Source organism: Sparus aurata, chromosome 3 (assembly GCF_900880675.1).
Source record: "Sparus aurata chromosome 3, fSpaAur1.1, whole genome shotgun sequence".
NCBI lineage: Eukaryota > Metazoa > Chordata > Actinopteri > Spariformes > Sparidae > Sparus > Sparus aurata.
Genome location: NC_044189.1, coordinates 7,334,837 through 7,352,989, shown reverse-complemented (window position 1 = coordinate 7,352,989; position 18,153 = coordinate 7,334,837). Strand labels below are relative to the sequence as shown.

The following is an 18,153-nucleotide window of genomic DNA, read 5'->3' as shown; positions in this document are numbered from 1 at the left end:
TAACTTAAAAGTCAAAAATCAACTACAGTGGACTTGTTGTATGTGCTAAAAAGTTTTAACAAAAAATAAAATTACTAGTTGAATTTCTTGGTAATTTTTGATGTAATCAGTTTCCTCGATTTTTCAAATTAAAGTCACTTCCTAAGATTTTACAGTGCTTAATTTCAAAAGATGATAAATTTAAATGTGTTACTGGGTGCAGTTGAATAATGTGCTGGTGCACCTAAATGAAAAGAGAATCTGGGGCACAAGTGTAAACTGTGAATTGTTAGTCTGCAGCCCTGTAGAGTCTCATCCGATGTTTCACAGAGCTGTAATGATTTGCTGATTATTTTCTTCAAGCACAAATGTCAAAGAGCTTTTCTTTGTTATTTTAAACAGTAAGTGAAGAGTCTTTGGGTTTTGAACTGACTGAGGACGTCACTTTCTCACAATCTTTCTGATATTTCACAGACCTAACGAGTCGACTGAATCCAGAAAATAACTGTCCGATTTACAACAATGAAAATAAAATCTCATATAATTGTAACATTTTGTGGTTGTAGTGTTGTAGTGCTGGTGTCCAACGAGTCAGTGAACAGTATCCAGCAAAATGATAAAAAGTGGCTCCAATCATTTTGTTTCTGCGCTGGCAGCAATTCTATAAGAGCAGATTCATTTTCCTTCAACTACTGATAATTAATGTGTCTCTTTTAAAGGAGTAGTTCTACATTTTTTTTTTAAATGATGTGCTTTCTTCCTGAGAGTTAGATGAGATCAATATCACTCTGGTGTTTTTGCGGTGAAGCAAAAGCTACAGTCAGGAGGCGGGTAGCACCAAAACCAGCACCAGAACACAACATATGCTGGTCTTGCTGGTGACACCAGCAAGACCAGCATATGTTGTGTTTTGGTGCTGGTTTTGGTGCTGGTCTATGTTGGTTTTTCCAGCAGGGTTAGCATAGCATAACGACTGGAAACAGGGAGAAACAGCTCGCCTGGCTATATCATCACCTTGTGGTGTGTTTGAAAACCAAAGTGACAAAACAACAGGTATGCTACCTTTGAAACAAAGTCGTGGCTCGCTGTTTCAACCTGTGTCCAGTCTTTATGTGAGGCTAAGCTAACGGCTGCTGGCTGTAGCCTCGTATTTCAATGAAAAAGAGTGAGTCTTGCACAGGTTCTTTTCACGTCTGCACTGATTTATTAAAAAAGGTCAATGTTTCGGTCTCAAAGACCTTTTGTAGACTAGTCTCTGTCTTAGGAAAAGGGCTTTTTGACCTCTTCTTCTCATTGGAGTTGACTTTTGGGGGGGATTTGATTTGTGGATCCATAAAGAAAGCAAGTGGTGTGTGTGTCGCCTTTGACTCGTGTAGCTTCATATCCATCACAGACTACAAATAGACTGGTTTCCATCTTGTCATCTAAACTCTCTGAGAAGAAATAAGCGGACATTTTGCCAAAATCTTCTTGTCATTGCCGTCGTCGTGGTGTTGAAGTGGTCGGAGAGGTTTTGTGAAGACAGGAACACACAGGACAAAATACGCAAAAAACAAAAGTCTGAGGTATTAAACATGACCTTGTCGGGTGCATGGTGAGGAAATGCATTATCAAATGTTTTTAGTCTTCATCTCGCCGAACGCATCAAGCAAGTTTTCCTTATTTCGTGTGCAGCTTTGCCGCCACACGGCCTTGCAATACCGCTCGAGTCTTGCTGAACGATGTGGTCGAAGTGTGCGGGCCCCACTACCTACAGCCGCAGGACTCCACCACCATGTCCTCGTACTGTTTGTACACCACATTGTTTCCTGAGTCGATGTACAGGATGCTGATGGGGCTGAGTTTGGACGGGGCGCAGCAGCTGGGCGGCATGTTGCTGGGGTTCATGGAATTCATCAGAGTCTGGATGATGGCGTGGTTGGTGGGCTCCAGGTGGGAGCGCAGGGGGAAGTCACACACCCCCTCGCAGTGGTACGCTTCGTAATCCAGCGGGGCGATGATCCAGTCGTCCCAGCCCAGGTCTCTGAAGTTGACGTGCAGCGGCTTCTTGCTGCACCTGGACTTGGACTTCTTGCCGTGTCTCTTCCCGTGGCGAGTCTTGGACGCCGCCGTCCTCCTTCTCCTGCTGGCTTTGGTGCCGGGGCCCCTCTCTTTGGCCTTCCTCTCCAGCCCCAGCAGCGCCTTCCCATCTCTCCTCTCGCTGAAGAGCGTCTGCCTCTTCTTCGACCTGGTGAACACCACCAAGATGGCCTTCTTCTGCTGAGGCCTGCCGTGCCGGTGCAGGCCCAGCAGGTGCAGGTCCAGCTCCCTCTCTGGGTTGTCCAGCATGGCCCTGAGCTCCAGGCAGAAGTGCTTCCCCTGGTGCTGCTGCTGCTGCTGCTGCTCTTTGAATATTTCCCACACGTCCAACACCTCCCACTTCGGCCTCTGGGAGTCCTGCAGGTCCAGTGTCTTGGAGTCGAGCAGCTGCCGGTCGTGGCACGAGAGGAGCTGGACGTCGACGGGCTCTGTTTCCGATATCCTGAAATTCCCAGACACTTTGGTGTAAATCCTGAGCTCGGCCCCCAGCACCTCCGCTTTCTGGGAGAGGGTTGAGACGTCGAACAGATACTGCTGTCTCCTCAGAGGGGAGAGTGGGAGGTCATCTGTGGAAAGCATTAAGACGGGACGGGTCAGATCTGCATTCTCACGGAGATGATGTGGAAGCTGACAGGGAAAAATCCCACTCCTCCTACTGTCTGCACACACACACACACACACACACACACACACACACACACACACACACACACAATACATCCGTACAATAAAGATCCACATACCTTGTCCAACATCCACAAAACTTGCAATGGTGTTTGCAGCTTTTGAGGAGCGGAAGAAGCTGGCGTTGAGTCCCAGCCGCTCCGCCGTGGAGAAGGTCTTGTAGATGGACAGCATGTAGTCATGAGGCTCCACAGACTCTTTATTCGCCGCTTTGCTGCTCCTGTCGACGGACGGCGGCGCGTAAAGCTCCTTGAAATACTTGGAGGCTTCCTGCCCGTCGAAGATCCTCGTCACCTTGCCGCTTTTCTGCGCAGTCGGAGGCAAAATGGCAAGAGTGTGAGAAGAGGGGACTTCCAAGAGAGACACCAGAGCCCCGCAGAGGAGAGCGAAGTGATAGAGATCCATCCTCTGGCCTCTGAGCTGCCGGTGCTGGTGGGGGGACCACGGGGCGAAGCCGGAGCTGAACTCTGCATCCACTCTGCAGCAAGTGGCAGCTCCGCAAAGTGCGCACAGCTCCGGGAGGACAGGCGGCGCAAAAGTTAAAGAAGGCGGCCGAGAACACGCCCACATTGTGCTGTTAACGTCGGGGCTAAATGGAGGGCGCAAATTAAGGCTGTAAAACTAATTGTTCCTCTGTCGGCCTCCCTCCCCTCCCCTCCTCTCCTCTCCTCTCCCCTCCTCCCGGGAAGGCAGATGTGCGCTGAGAAACACGCTCGTCGTGCATGTGCAGAAACTCACCTAATACTAAAAAATGCTCGTGCAAAAACAAAATTGCACTTATTCTGAGTTTTCTGTGTCAGTGTGAGAAGTTTCTCTTGACTTTAAATGTCTGTACAGCGGCTCCTCTGTGCAGCAGGATTTATCACGGAGTCTTCCGCCCTCTAGTGACGACACAACATATAACACTGCTGCAGGAAGAGGAGACAGATGTTCCGCCAATCAGCTTCCTTCAGCACCATGGACAGAGTCCTCACTCAGCATGAGACTATTATTACATGTTTTCCTGCAATGTATACGCACAACAATGATGCGCACATTCTGTGAAACAAACTCAGCTGTCCCGGGAAAATATTTATCTCTCCCGGGACACAATTTGTCACGTTTTTGGAGGGAAAATGTAAAACCTTAATTTGGGTTCCTTGCTTCTGTAGTCTAGAAAGGTTCCCATCAAACATGTTTATAGTTTACGTCAGACATCCAATCACGTGATGAGGTGCATCGTGCGCGCGCCTCCATCCAATGCTCCAGGAAGTTTTAGCGTCTTCATTTGAAATGGGAGGAGAGATGATGGACGAGGAAGGAGATGGAGCAAATACATGCAAGCCACCAGCGTGAAAAAAACGATGTACTATTTACAATCCTGACTGGGCGAAACTTTCACTGCGCTCAAGCCAGCCAGGTATCAGGAAGGTATTCGTCCGGATTTCAAAGTAAAGGACGACGTGAGGAAAAAAAAAAGTGTTTCCATAAGTAGTCCAGGATTCATATACTGCTGAACTTTGTCAGTGTTTTATACGAGCAGGAGGTATTTTCTTAAGTTAAGCAGGCTCACAAACATTCTTTCATTTATCAAGGCAGAAACTCCTGTCAAATATTAATGTTCCCCATCTTTGTTTTCAATAAGTATTTTGAAGTTAATGAGTAAGACTGCGGGTTTTGTCCTTCTATCTCACTCAGACAGACCACAAGTGTCATGGAAAATAGTAATAAAGCATTTCTAATTGTACAATAAATATCAGCATTAATAAAAATGATTTACTAATCTAAGATAGACTTAATTAAAAAGTTTTCAGTCTCATTATTTGATTGATTTAATGTGTATAAAAAGGATTTTTTAAATGAAAATATTAATCCATCAATAAATAGTTCAGATAAAAAAGGGATTTAGAGTTTAAAATTTGAATTTAGTTTTGGTTTACTTTTAGTTTTTAGATCTCAACCTTTAGATCTCTTAATCTTGTTTTAAACCGAGCATTAATTAATACAAAATAGAAAACGGCACCTGAAATAAATCCAAAAGGCATTTTAGTCCAGATAGTTTACGGGCTCGTCGTCAGCTTACACCAGTAATTGTCAGATTTTTCTCTGAATGCTTTTTTTCCGCTCTCACGTCACCTGTTTGATTTCAGTAAATTCCATCCAAGCCTAAATTTGCTCTCTGAACTTTGAATATCAATGTACATGTTTTTAATGTGATCACCGCAAAGGAAAAAGTGTGTGTGTGTGGCTTGTGGTTTTACTTTATGAACATTTTGAACTTATAGAAACAATGTAATGCTCATGTAACGTAGCTTCGTGGGACATTTATCTTTATTCAGTTGAGTGAGGGACCTGTGTAACAGACTGTCCGACCGACACGACCTTGAAAGCTAGTTTGCTGTCCCTTATTTCAGAAAACCTTTCTATGGGGGTGAATGAAGAGAGACGAACAATGTTTTTGTCAATTCAAAATATAATACAAAGGCAAGAAAGTCACACTTTGTCGTTCATTTCTAAGTTCTTTTTAACTTACTTGTTCATAATTGTTCATTTTGTATGATTCATGAAATAAAATATTGTTCTATTGTTACATGTTGTCTATTCCATTTAGTATTTACAACGGAAGTACAATCTATAAAAGCAAACGGCATCAAGTGCTACTTTTCAGGGACAACAAGGGATTCCCTTTTTTCTTGTATTATTAAGGTCTCAACATTTACAGCTATTTACAAAACGTCGTCCTGTGGCATGGATAAATACGCAGGGTAAAAAAAAAAACATCATATGGAAACCATTGCAGATAATGGTGGGCCTTTTGAAACTGCATGTAACACATGTAGCATTTAGGATACTTTTGATATCAAGTTTTGCTGCTAAGCTTTGTCCTTGACAGGTGACAAGATGACCTACAATCACAAGGTGACAATCATTGGTGTAGTGGGGATTATTTAAGTGGAGGAACGCTATTCTTATGACAACATCACAGAGAATACTACATACATGTATGAACACATAAGGCTAAAATTATCAATATTTTTAGATCATACTGGAAGAAGTGGGGGGACTCCGTACCGTCCCTGAATTGATACACAGCAACAGTTTTCCTGGAAATGTCAGAGTTGTTTTGTTACACAGAAATGCAACATATCGAACATTTAGTACCAGGGTCCATTGAAAATATCACTGTTTTACCAAAATAATCCTTTTAATTTGGGGTAACATCGTTCAGAGTGTATTCTATATTAAACATGCTACAATTAAATCGTCTCTGACATAGAGTTAATTATACTAATTATATTTTTTAAAGAATTGTGATTAAAAAAACAAAAAAAACAGCAGCACTTTCCTTTGGCAAAAGTTAAACTAAAGCCACTATATGTAAGAGGAAATCTCAGAAACTGCGGAAATACATTTTCTACATGGAAAGATCTTTTTAGAGGGACAAATAAACATTGCAACTGTGGTATGATGCTTGACAAATACATAAAACACTTTTATTGATGTGTTTTACACTGAAACATTGTACACAAAACAACAAAATGAGGATAAATATATGTTTATAATAAATGATAAATATATGTTAATATAAATATGTTTAAGACAACAAAATTTGTTTTCTGACGTGGGCTAAGTTCAAGCTGTTCATACTGATCTCCAGTCAGAACAAGATAAAGTATGATAGTAAACGGATACAAGAATAAAGAAAAGAAAATACAATACAGTTTCTAAACACACGACGCTGATATTGAGCTCACAGACGGCTGGATGAGGCTGATAAAAAGCTTCAAGTCAAAGCAGAAAATACCAACACAAAAACACAGCAGTCCTGCTCAGATACACTCAACAGCTACAGTTTGATAAATGAGCAGGAGCCTTCATATTGTCTGATGTGGGTCGTCCAGCAGAGACGTTGGCAGCAGTCGGACCAGTTTAAGATGAGAGCCTGAACCAGTTTCTCAGAACCAACTTGAGATTAAAGTTTGCTTCCTGATGTTTTAAAATGATGGAAAGCTGCTCTCATTCTGCGTCAAGGCACCATGTGATCACCAATATCAAAAACAGTAGAAACAACATGATTATGTTTTTGGTCACCATTACAGAACTTAAATGCACTCATGCTTTGAACTTCACACCAAGTGCCCAAAGTTTTACCAAAACTCTTGTTGTGAACGTTCTGTATGAACGGAAATGCATTTCATTGTTTTCTTTCAGTAACGGAAAATGTGGGACAACAAGTCTTCAGCTGCATTAAGGCACAGATGTGATCTGAGCTACATGTTTACGTCAGTTTAACATGTACAACGTTCACTGTGATTTCATGTGTTAGCATGCTAACCGAACACAAAGTGCATCTGAGGCTGATGGGAATGTTTTTAGTTTTGCGGGTATTTGTTCATAAACCAGAGTCACACTTTGACCTGATGATGGAGGAAAAGTCACAGGGAAACCAAAGTTATTGGTTGCAACCGAAATTCCATACTATACACTACATACTCAATATGTGTACTATTGTTCAACACACTTTTAAGTGAATAACAGTAGTATGCATCTTTTCAGACGCACTGCGTAGTGCAGAAGTGACGCACTTCTGCCGGTTGGATTGGAGATGCGTAACCGTGGTAACCTGTGTCAACCTCGCCTCTACCGGCAATCTGCAATAACACTTGTGTAAAACATGTTTTATTTGGCTTTTACTTAAGTATAAGGTTTCGCTTGTGATAACACACAGTTGTGGTTATAATGTTAACTGACTTAATTAAAGCTCCTGTTTGTAAGATGGTATAACTGACGCTTTGCATTTCCCAACTCGTCAGATAGCCTACTGACGCTTTCAGATGGTGGCCGACCCGACCTACAATCCTAAAGCGTCAGTACCTGACGAGTTGGGAAACCCAAAGCGTCAGTTTGACCATCTTACAAACAGGAGCTTTAAGGAGCTAACGTTCATTAAAGCTGCAAGCTGCACTTGTTGTCTGTTGTCCGTTGTGTTGTTGTTGTTGTCACCGCTGCATTGCATTGTGGGATATTTATGCCGGCGTAGTGTCCAGTGCTTGCATACTGTAATATTTACCGAAAATAGTATGCACCTTACGTACTATTAGGTGCATACTAAGGTTTCGGACATACTAAAAAATCTCACATATTGTTTTAGCATACTCAGTAGCATGTTAGTATGGAATTTCGGATGCAGCCATTATAATTTATCCTGAGGTGAAACATGAACGTCCATCCAGTGGATGTTGAGATGATTCAGTCTGCAGCAATGTCATTACAACACATCTCCAGTTAAACAGATTATTTAGATTATACAAGTTGACATTTTGGTTATTTTTGGCATTTAGAAAATCATTTTGTGCCTCATGGTCGTCGACAGACTGCCCTCCATCACTTCACCTCTCAGACGATGTTACGGAAATGGTTTCCTGCAGGTCTCTCCTCCTCCTCCTTCTTCTCCTTCTCCTCATTGACAAGGACGTTGGAGTTAACTGCAGAGGAGACAGAGAAGAAGAGAGCAGATATATTTTTCACATGAAATGAAAATGTCAACAGAATCTAAAAACCAACGACTCAGAGTTATTTACCCGGGTCGTCTTGCTCGGTCACAGGGTCCAGTGGAGGTCCGGTTGTGCTGGGTGTTTCTCTCTTTCCTGTTAAAAACGACAAACATGATTTCAGTGACTTATAAGCAGCTGGTCATGTATTAAATCCGCCTGTAACACAGGGAGCTCATTACTTCAAGCACCCAGTGGTCACCTACAGTAACTTACAGTAACAGTAGCTTCATGAGACTTACCAACAGTGAGGTTAATGGTGCAAACTGCCCTCAAACTTGGGACCACACATCTGTACGGCCCAGCGTCAGACAGCTGGACTGAGGAGATCTGCAGGGTCAGGACTCCTCTGCTCAGGTCTTCATGGACCAGAGTGGTCCTGCCTCTGTACAGATCATCATCACATGTGTATGGATAGATGTGAACGAACCTAAAGAGATCAGCTCTGTACCAGACAGATGCATAATGCACCAAGTTGACCTCGGGATCCAGACGACACTGAAGGGTCACATTCGATCCTTTCTCGGTGTTGATTGGCGAAATAGTTCCATACGTTGTGAGGAAACACACACATTTAGATCGACAATTCTGGTTATTATAGACACAGATTTAGTATTTAAATGTCATGTATCATCACAGTAAGAGCATTACATTCACTGGCATAGCCTGACTGTGGGTAAGTCTCATGAAGCTACTGTTACTATAGGTTGCTGTAGGTGACCACTGGGTGCTTGAAATAATGAGCTCCCTGTGTTACAGGCTGATATGATATATGACCAATTGCTTATAAGTCACGTGCATAGCACTTGTGCGCTTAAAGAATCTTTGACAAATAGCAGTTATGATCCTCAGATGAGGGCTTGACAATTGTTTCTATATTTCTCTTTTTGCTCCCTCGACGGTGATGTCGTGGTTTCTCTCTTGTGACAAATGCACTTATTATAAGTTGCTTTGGACAAAAGCGCCTGATAAATGCCCTTAATGTAAATGTAAATGTAAACATTAGAAAAATACATCTGTGGGTTTGGTGCCTACCTGTAGACTAAACATATAAGGAGTAGTTATCGTTCTAATCATTAGAGAATGTAACAGACGTTGTTTTTGGTACTTATCTGTTTCCCAAAAATATTCGTACGTGTGTAAATGTGTAAATGAGAGGCATTAAGTTATAGCACTTTGTAAAAGGAGCTTTATAAAGTTCACTCCATTGACTTGTATTAGTTCACGTGGCAGAGTTGCCACAATCAATATGGCGGACTGTGGATGCTTTAAACTCCATGTGTCTCACAGATCCAGATGTGTGATCATGTCATTGAGAATGCTGTGTTATCTTAGGAGATGTCTCTAGGTGGCAGCATAGGAGAAATGTGGTTTATTCAGTAGTCAGAGTCTATAGCACCACCGCTGCTATGTTGCTGACCTTTAGCCATGTTCCTGTCATGTTATGGGAAGTGCCTCAGTAAACCAACCTCAACTGACCTCAGTGTCCATCCATTCTTCCTTAATATACTGTCTCTCCTCCCATTTATGTTTAGAGACCCTATTCTAAGACCATGCATGTAGAGGCTTGAAAAAAGAAAGAGACACGAAAAAGCTATCAGAGAACAGTGGAGAGAGAAACCCAGCATGTGAGCATGATCTTGTGTTACTTTCTGGTCCTTCTGCAGGGACGTGCACATGATTATAGAGGGGCAGGGGCTCAAAGTCAGAAAGGGGCAGTACGTGAACGCACATAGTGCGTGCCACATTTTTTTTCAGGCCTTAATAACACTATATGTAGATTAATGTAAAATTAATAAACAAGGTACTTATAGAAAGCTAACTACTTAGCTGTGTATCCTGTGTAGCTGCGAGTGATATGCAATTGCCATTTCTTAGACTTTTCAGCAGAACTCTAAACGCATTCTCATTCTCAAAACACATTCTGCACACTAATGCACATGTCATCCATACTGGTAAACACAAGTGGCAACAATCAAATACAATTAGAGAACACATGTCATTGATTAAACACAAACACTCAAAATTGATTTCAGTTGTTTCAAATGATGTGACACAACAAATATAAGCCAGCTCAGAGCCCCGTTGCCTCAGGGGGAAAATATTGCGTGTGACGTTGACAAAGTGCTCTGGCCTGACCCAGCCCAAAGACAAGAAGAAGCACATTGATCACGTTTACTTCTTTGATTTTTGTATTATATACTGTAGTACAGTGCATTGTAGGCTGTATACTGTACAATAAACACATTGTCTGGCCCTGAACATTGTGCTTTCCATTTGTTTACATTACTGACTCCTCAATCGATTTTGACTGGTTGCAGGTTCATATCAACAAAGAACAAGAATTACAGTATCACAGAAACAAAGGACAAGTTTGTGAGATGCAGGATACAGTGCTATAAAAATAGGGGTTGCAAGGAGGAGGAAGAACAAAAAAAAATGCACAGAGCAAAGCAGAGTATAATTTCTGATCAATTTTGAGCTACTATAAAACATGTTTTCATTCATCAAAATACAATGACGGAAAAATATGAAATTTGTTTTGAGATTAAAAATGTACTTCTCCCTAAGAACTATAGGTTTTGAAACACGTGTTTTCTATTTTTTTGGTGTATTGTTTACTGACTGCTTGACATTGTATATCATTTTGATCGCTTTGTTAATGATTTGAGAGCAGTGTTTGGTTTTGAGCACAGGTAAATCTGTTTTGAGGCGAAAGTTTCATTTTGCATGAGGAGTCAGAGCTTTTGTAAATAGTGCTTGAAGGTGAGGTTTTGTGTTTAATGTTTTCAGAAAATGAAGCAAGGTTTCAGAAATTGTGTTTTGGCAATTGAGAAAAACTGTAAGAGGTCTGCAACCATCAGCTGCTTCCTGGCGCTCCTTGTCCTTCCTTTTCTGTATCCTTTCTTTTTTTGGCATTGTGCTGCACGCATAATTGACATGAATCCAGTTTAATTACAGATGGTGATATTTCAAACTCAGATAACCTACAGCTTAAAGGAGAATTTCGGTCGATTTAAACATGCAGCTTCATTGCTCAAGCTACCCTTGACTTGCCAGTACCGAATACGCGAACACATTTGTTCCAGCCATTACAGAGCTCCATGAACGGAGACTTAGCATTGAACGCTAACAGCATGGGGTCAGAACTTTACACTGTGTTTTAAGCGGCTTAACATGCTCCACATCTCACCCCAAAAGTTATGCAACATCAGCAGACACCTTAGCACACAGCACTGTAGCGTGTATGACTCTCAATGAATAAAAAAGTAGTTAAAACAGTGTGTTTGTGCAAGCAGCTACTTACCTGTTTGTTGACATCCGCATCTTCCGGTAGCTAGACCAAACTAGCATATCCACCGAGTGTGCACTTAACAGGCTTAACAGGCTATTGTAAGGCTCATGGCTCATGACAGGCTGTAACATGGACATGTACATTATGAACATAAGCACGAAAATGCTGGATTATGTTTCCGTCTCCGTCAGTGAAGGAGTAAGTGCACGCTCGACAGATTGACTAGTTTGGTCTAGCTACTGGACGACACGGATGTCAACAAACAGGTAAGTAGCTGCTTGCACAAACACACTGTTTTAACTACTTTTTTATTCAGTTTGAGTCATACCCGCTACAGTGCTGTGTGCTAAGGTGTCTGCTGATGTTGCATAACTTTTGGTGTGAGATGTGGAGCATGTTAAGACGCTTAAAACACAGTGTAAAGTTCTGACCCCATGCTGTTAGCGTTCAATGCTAAGTCTCCGTTCACGGAGCTCTGTAATGGTTGGACCAAATTTGTTCGCTACTTCGGTACTGGCTAGTCAAGGGTAGCTTGAGCAATGAAGCTGCATGTTTAAATAGACCGAAGTTCTCCTTTAAGTCCCCTCCGAACTTTCTATATTATTAATCATTTATTGCATGATTATTATTTTATAGTAATAATCATGCAATAAATGGTGGTAGTACTACTACTACTAAAGCAACCCTGCCAGTATATAAAATGGTTAGTTACTGCTTGGAGAGATCTGTCTTTTGTTATCATCAAGTGTGTGGTCTCCTAATCTGTGGAGGTTTGAAAAATCCTGTAGTGTGTACCCGCCATAAGTTACACACACACACACACACACACACACACACAAACAAACACAAACACAAACACACACACCCACGCACAGCTACGTAGGCTGAGACATATATTAGACACGAGTCATTTTTTCCAAGGTTTTCCAACACATCTAAAAACCTGACAAAACCAAGAAATGACTACTGCGACTGCTACTGAGAATGTTAGTAGGAGTTATGAACAGCAATGTTTATAACTCAATATCTGAAAGAAGTTTAAGATGTGTGGCAAGATAAACAGCCTACAGCTGTCATATTAGACTATTCTTATTAACAAGCCGTTAGTTTAACAAGCACAAATGGGCGCTTCTCTGAAATATGATTCGTTGAATAAGTGGAAGTCGACTTGTTAGCCCCCACAAGGAAGTTAAGTTAATGGATTTATAACTCACAAAGGTTCAAGTCATTCCAATGTCACGAGTCATCTATGTGAGTCACTCTGAGGCCGCTCCCACCACGCGCATCACGCAATGTGCTGAGGGGGCACCAAAAAAAGCCTAATGAAAAATCATCATTGTCATAATAATTATAATGGCGATGTTATTTCACTATAGAAATATTGGGCACTTTTTAGGCATGTATATCACAGAACAGGCAGAACAACAGAACAAGAGATATATTTGGTTGCTCAAGAAGGTAACGATGGTGACCCCCCCCCCTCCCCAACACACACACACACATTGCGGGCTGTCAAGTTTTTTGGAAATGGCCTCGAAAACACAGGAGTCAGGAGCAGAGAAAAGAAAGAAGAAGCTGCCAGATGATGCCCGTGCATCACTTGCAGGTATGTCCATGTTTAATCATTGTTATACATATTAACATATTAACAAGTAGTTCTGACCAAGCAACCTGATTGGTCAACAAGACATTTTGACCGTGCTCAAATCAGCATGACAGCACACCTGACTCATTATTCAAAATATTACTCCGCCAAGTCTGTGGCAATAGTGTATCCATCTCCATGGCAACATAGTAACTGTCAGAGCTGGAGAAAATTTTTTTTTAAGTACGGCTTGAAATTCAAACTTTCTGCCGTAAAATATGCAGAGGAAAACTCAGGAGAAGCAGCCGCTAGACGTTTCTCTGTCAACCCCAAGAGAGTGAGAGATTGGCGATAAAATAAAACGAAGATTCAGCGTCTTTCCGAGGAGGACAGCAACAGGGCCAGGCTGCCTGCTGGAGGGAGGAAGAAGGCCAGCGAGGAGCCTGACATAAACATGCGGGAATTAGTTATCAGCAAACGGGCACGCCAGGAGAGAGTGTCCCGCAAAATGATCAGGGCGATGGAGAAACAAATGTACGCCACCGTGAGTGACAGCAGAGATGAGGAGTTATCTGTGAGTGCTGGTTGGCTGAATCGTTTCCTCCGCCGCAACAACTTCACTTGCAGAAGACAACTATTGCCCAGCAGGATGCCGGAGAATTAACCGAGAAGCTGGAGAAGTTTGAGACATTTTCATCTCAAATTTTTGAGAGGGGGGAATTAAACGCCTGGTCCCAAATTGCCGCCTGGTCTGTTAAGTGACTGAAACAAATAAATGCCCTGGCTATTATTTATTTTCCCTTCAGTGTGAGAGACACTATTGTGACCACGGTGTACGGAAGAGGATTAGGGCCACATGTGAAAAAAGTCAGAATTCTGAGATTAAAGTCAGAATTCTGACATTAAAGTCAGAATTCTGAGAAAAAAGTCAGAATTCTGTCTTTAATCTCAGAATTCTGACTTTTTTCTCAGAATTCTGACTTTAAAGTCAGAACAAAAAAGAAAATTCACATGTGGCCCTAATCCTCTTCCGTAAATTCGGGAAATTCCGAGACCGCGATAAAACATTAACGTCAGCTCAGAGTTCATCATCTGGGACTCGAAAATCCTTTCTGTTGCTAGGTCGTTACTAAGGGTTGGATTATTTGCTGGAGTGGTAAACTACGTTCCATTACACATATGAGTCTACTGACGTGACTGATTTTGTTTCAGTTATTAGTCAGACCCCATGTGTTTCCATGGAAACGCGATGCACACTCGCAAAAACCTTTAAAATTTGAGAGCAAAATGTCGATCAACATGGATATATTTTGATTATACATTTTATTTGTGTTGGTATTAGTTGTATAATCGCAATATTACCCTCGAGGGTGTGCTTCAACGTCATTTGAGCACTTAAGTGCTGCTTGCGGCCCTCGGCGCTGACCACTGTCGTGCTCAGATGACGTTAAAGCACACCCTTTCGGGTAATATTGCTTAATTAAATGAGCTGCTAATGTGATGGTTAGGCCAGCATACACCTCGAACTAGCTGACGTTATTGCTAATGTAGCAAACACAAATATGTTGTAACTTAGCTGCAAGCTAAATTGAGATTTTACTGTTTAACATTACCTATGCATTTTACAAGTAACTGACGCACGCTAGCTGTTACTTTACTTTATACCATGGTCTGGGGGAATACTCGATTCTGATTGGCTGCAGGGTGTCCATTAACCCCTGATATATGGACACCTACTAAGTAGTTCCAGTCAAATTGACTGTTCACCACTGTAAATCAATGCACTAGCTGGCGTATCAGATCTGAATCAGAATCGAGTATTCCCCCAGACCATGGTATAAGCAATATTAATAATAATGTAATATTGCGATTATACAACTAATACCAACAAACATTAGCCAGGCATTTAGCGAAGTGTACCTGGCATAGTGTCATTCGAAAACGCATATTTTGGCGTTAGCAATACACCCACAACCATCTTTAGGGTTGTCATTCAGTAGAATTCTGTAGGCTACAGTCTCTGACACACATTAGGTGAGGTGTCGGTATGCAGTGGGACAGAAAATGGCTCTTGAAAACTTGATAATGTGAAGTCTGAAACACTCAGACTGTTACTGCTTCAGCTATGACAAAATGAAATGGCGTATTGATTATCAGGATGCAAAGGCATGGACGATATCCGCCAGTGAAATAGAAAAAACGTTTCGTAGTAGACAAAATGCTATCATAACCATATTTAAGTTGTATTCAACTAACCCCTTAAGGAACACCGTTCAAACATAGTGTAGCACCGGTATCACACCATTTACTGCGCCACTGGACTAGTTCTAGGTTCTAAGGAGTGGGGAGCAAAAATAATCACACCAGAGACCGTTTCTTTAAATGTAAAAGGCCGGCAATTTACTGAATGCAAAACACACATATAAAACACAGTACACAAACGAAAAGAGTACTCTGCAGGTTCTTAATATTGAGGCAATTATAATAAATGAAAAGGTAATTCACTCTTTTTTGTTCTTTAGTTCACCCAGGTTATTTCAGTCAAGCTAAATAAGTTGAACTGGACCAGTCTTTTTCTTAGGTTACACCTATTTTTGGAATTCCTATTTTTCTTTCTGAGTTAACTTTTTTTCCCTTCCTTTACAGGCAAGAAAATACCTTCAAATACACATTCAAATCAAAGTGGACCACAATCATTTCAAATCACATTCAAATATATGAACTCAATATGCAAATAAAAGTATGACACTTTCAATTCAAGTTCGAGTCCAAATGAGGGTTCAAGAGTTCAGTTCAATGAAAAGTTTCAGTTCGATTCAGTCCAAGAAATAATAATCCAATCAGCTCTCAGTTCAGTTCAAAAATAATTCCTGATACTCCTACCACTCTGGCAGCGAGTCACCATATGCAGAAGATTTCCTCACTGATGCGATGGAGAAGGTGAGAATGAAGATCTGGGTATAGCCCGCCATCTTGGATCCCGTCTGTGAATGTGCACGCCCGCACAGTGCAGACCAGTCCTCGCTCCGTCCGAGCTTCAAACCGAGCAAAAAAACCTGACCTGTGTAACAGGTCATAAACACAATAAATCTCTGTCAAATCCTCAAATTACACAAACAATTATTTCACAGTCTCTGAGTTGTAACGTTACTGCTACGGTGCTTTTTCATCTCAAAATGGCGGCGGAGCGGTCTCTTAACTCACAACTCCGTCGCCCACACAACTGCTGCACATATCTTTCATTCACACAGCGTACATACACTTTTACAACATTCACAGTCCTCATAAACACAAAATATTAACTGGTTAACAATTTATGGCAAAGCATTTGCTTGTTAACAGCTACGTTTTTTTAGCTAGGCTCTCCACCAGAAAAGAAAAGTACAACACGGTAAATGTGCACGAAAATAAACACAAAACTCACCAAAACCGGTGTGGCTTAGTTTTCATAAAATCCCCCGTCAGTTCCCGACCAGGCAAGTTATGTTTCTCAACTGCAAAATCAACTTTTTCACTCTTTTCTCTGCTTGTTAACTACCGCTCCTTATCTCCGGTTTCTCCTCTGCTGCAGCGTCTCTCAGGTGCTGCGTCTAGCGTCACTCGCCTCTTAAAGGGGCAGCGACATGAATTTTCTGTCAACATATTTTTAATCTTCAACATTAAATTATTGTTGTATTAACAGTTTTAATTAACTCTGAGAAATCAATTTACATTAAATGAATCACTTTTAACTTTTAACCTTATTTATGCAGCTTTTAAACTATTTATTCTTATTTATATGTCATATTTTAACATGGGTTACATCAGGAACACCCTTCACTAAACGAACACCCTTGCTAACTGGTGCTAACAGTTTAAAGCATCAGATCTTAACAGTGTATACTCATTCTTGGAAAGCTGAGACTGTCGTGATTATTTTAAGCCCAAAAAAGTTATTTCCAGACCTTCTAAACTCACCATGACACAACATTAGAGAGCCCTCTACCGCAAGAAGCAAGAATGCCTACATACCTACGGAGTGTTCCCTTTTTCCACAGCTACAACGTCATGCCACAATTTTTTTTTCATAGTTCGCCAAGAGTCCATAGAATGGGAATATCCATGTCATTTTACCCAAAACTAGCTACAAGTGTCGAACAATCAAGAAACCCCAGGGTCTTAGCTTTCATTCGAGACCAAGATTATGTTTCTAGGTAAAGGGGTTCTCAAGTTATAAGCCTTTGAATCTCAGTAGGCGCTCTTGGAATAAAGGACCCAAGCAAAACGCACAGACGCGCCTTTAGAAAAAAAAATGGGAAAAATCAGTTTTCCAGTCTTTTGACTTCAAATTTTGAGTGTAGCAAGCTGAGACGCGTGGCTATGTCCTAATTGTGTCCATAGACATACCTGAGCCCTTATATCGTAGTCAGTTTATTGCCATTTGAATTGGACGGAAACCAAAACCTGTGTTCCAACCTCTGTAACTCTGTGTCAGTCTGTCATAAAATCACGTCTTCTAGAAACAACTTGAGGTTGTTACCTTTCCAATGGTCCCAAGCACATCCCTGAGTCTCAAACTATGTGGGAGCTGTCATGCTTTTAATTTCGGTATATCGTTTTGGAAAAAGAACCTTAAAACGGGTAGCCTACGTTCACTAAGAGGTTAGATGGTAAAATAATGTTTAAGATTCAGAAATGTAGTCTTGTGCAAGGTGTATCATTTTCTCTTATTCCTGTTGGTAAGATATGAATATAAAATGTCATAATGAATGATATAAAGCAAACATTGTTGTTGAATTATGTGCAATATTGCAACTCAGTCTATTATGCTTTTAGATTAGATTAAATTAGACTTATCAAATAGTTGATAAATAAGTAATAAAGGGGGAGAGCTCCTTAGCTGCATGCTTTCATATTTTGACTCATTCTATGCTGATCCTTTTTCTTCCTATTTCTAAATTAATGCAGGGTCACTGCCGAGATACAAGGAGGATGACGTAGCCAAGAGGAAGATACAGGAT

General features: G+C 41.2%; 1 protein-coding gene and 1 long non-coding RNA gene across 2 annotated transcripts; both read right to left on the bottom strand.

Moving 5' to 3' along the window:
* Positions 1–900: 900 nt before the first annotated feature.
* On the bottom strand, positions 901–3,247 carry gdf6b (growth differentiation factor 6b). The gene is made up of 2 exons (XM_030412623.1): positions 2,802–3,247; positions 901–2,624 (listed from the first exon to the last, which is right to left on the bottom strand). Exons 1-2 carry the CDS (start codon positions 3,145–3,147, stop codon positions 1,726–1,728), a joined length of 1,245 nt encoding a protein of 414 aa, XP_030268483.1. The 5' UTR covers positions 3,148–3,247; the 3' UTR covers positions 901–1,725.
* A 12,483-nt stretch (positions 3,248–15,730) lies between these two features.
* LOC115579100 (uncharacterized) lies at positions 15,731–16,945 on the bottom strand. The gene is made up of 2 exons (XR_003983588.1): positions 16,578–16,945; positions 15,731–16,214 (listed from the first exon to the last, which is right to left on the bottom strand). It is a non-coding gene; the product is annotated as an uncharacterized LOC115579100 (long non-coding RNA).
* Positions 16,946–18,153: the final 1,208 nt, after the last annotated feature.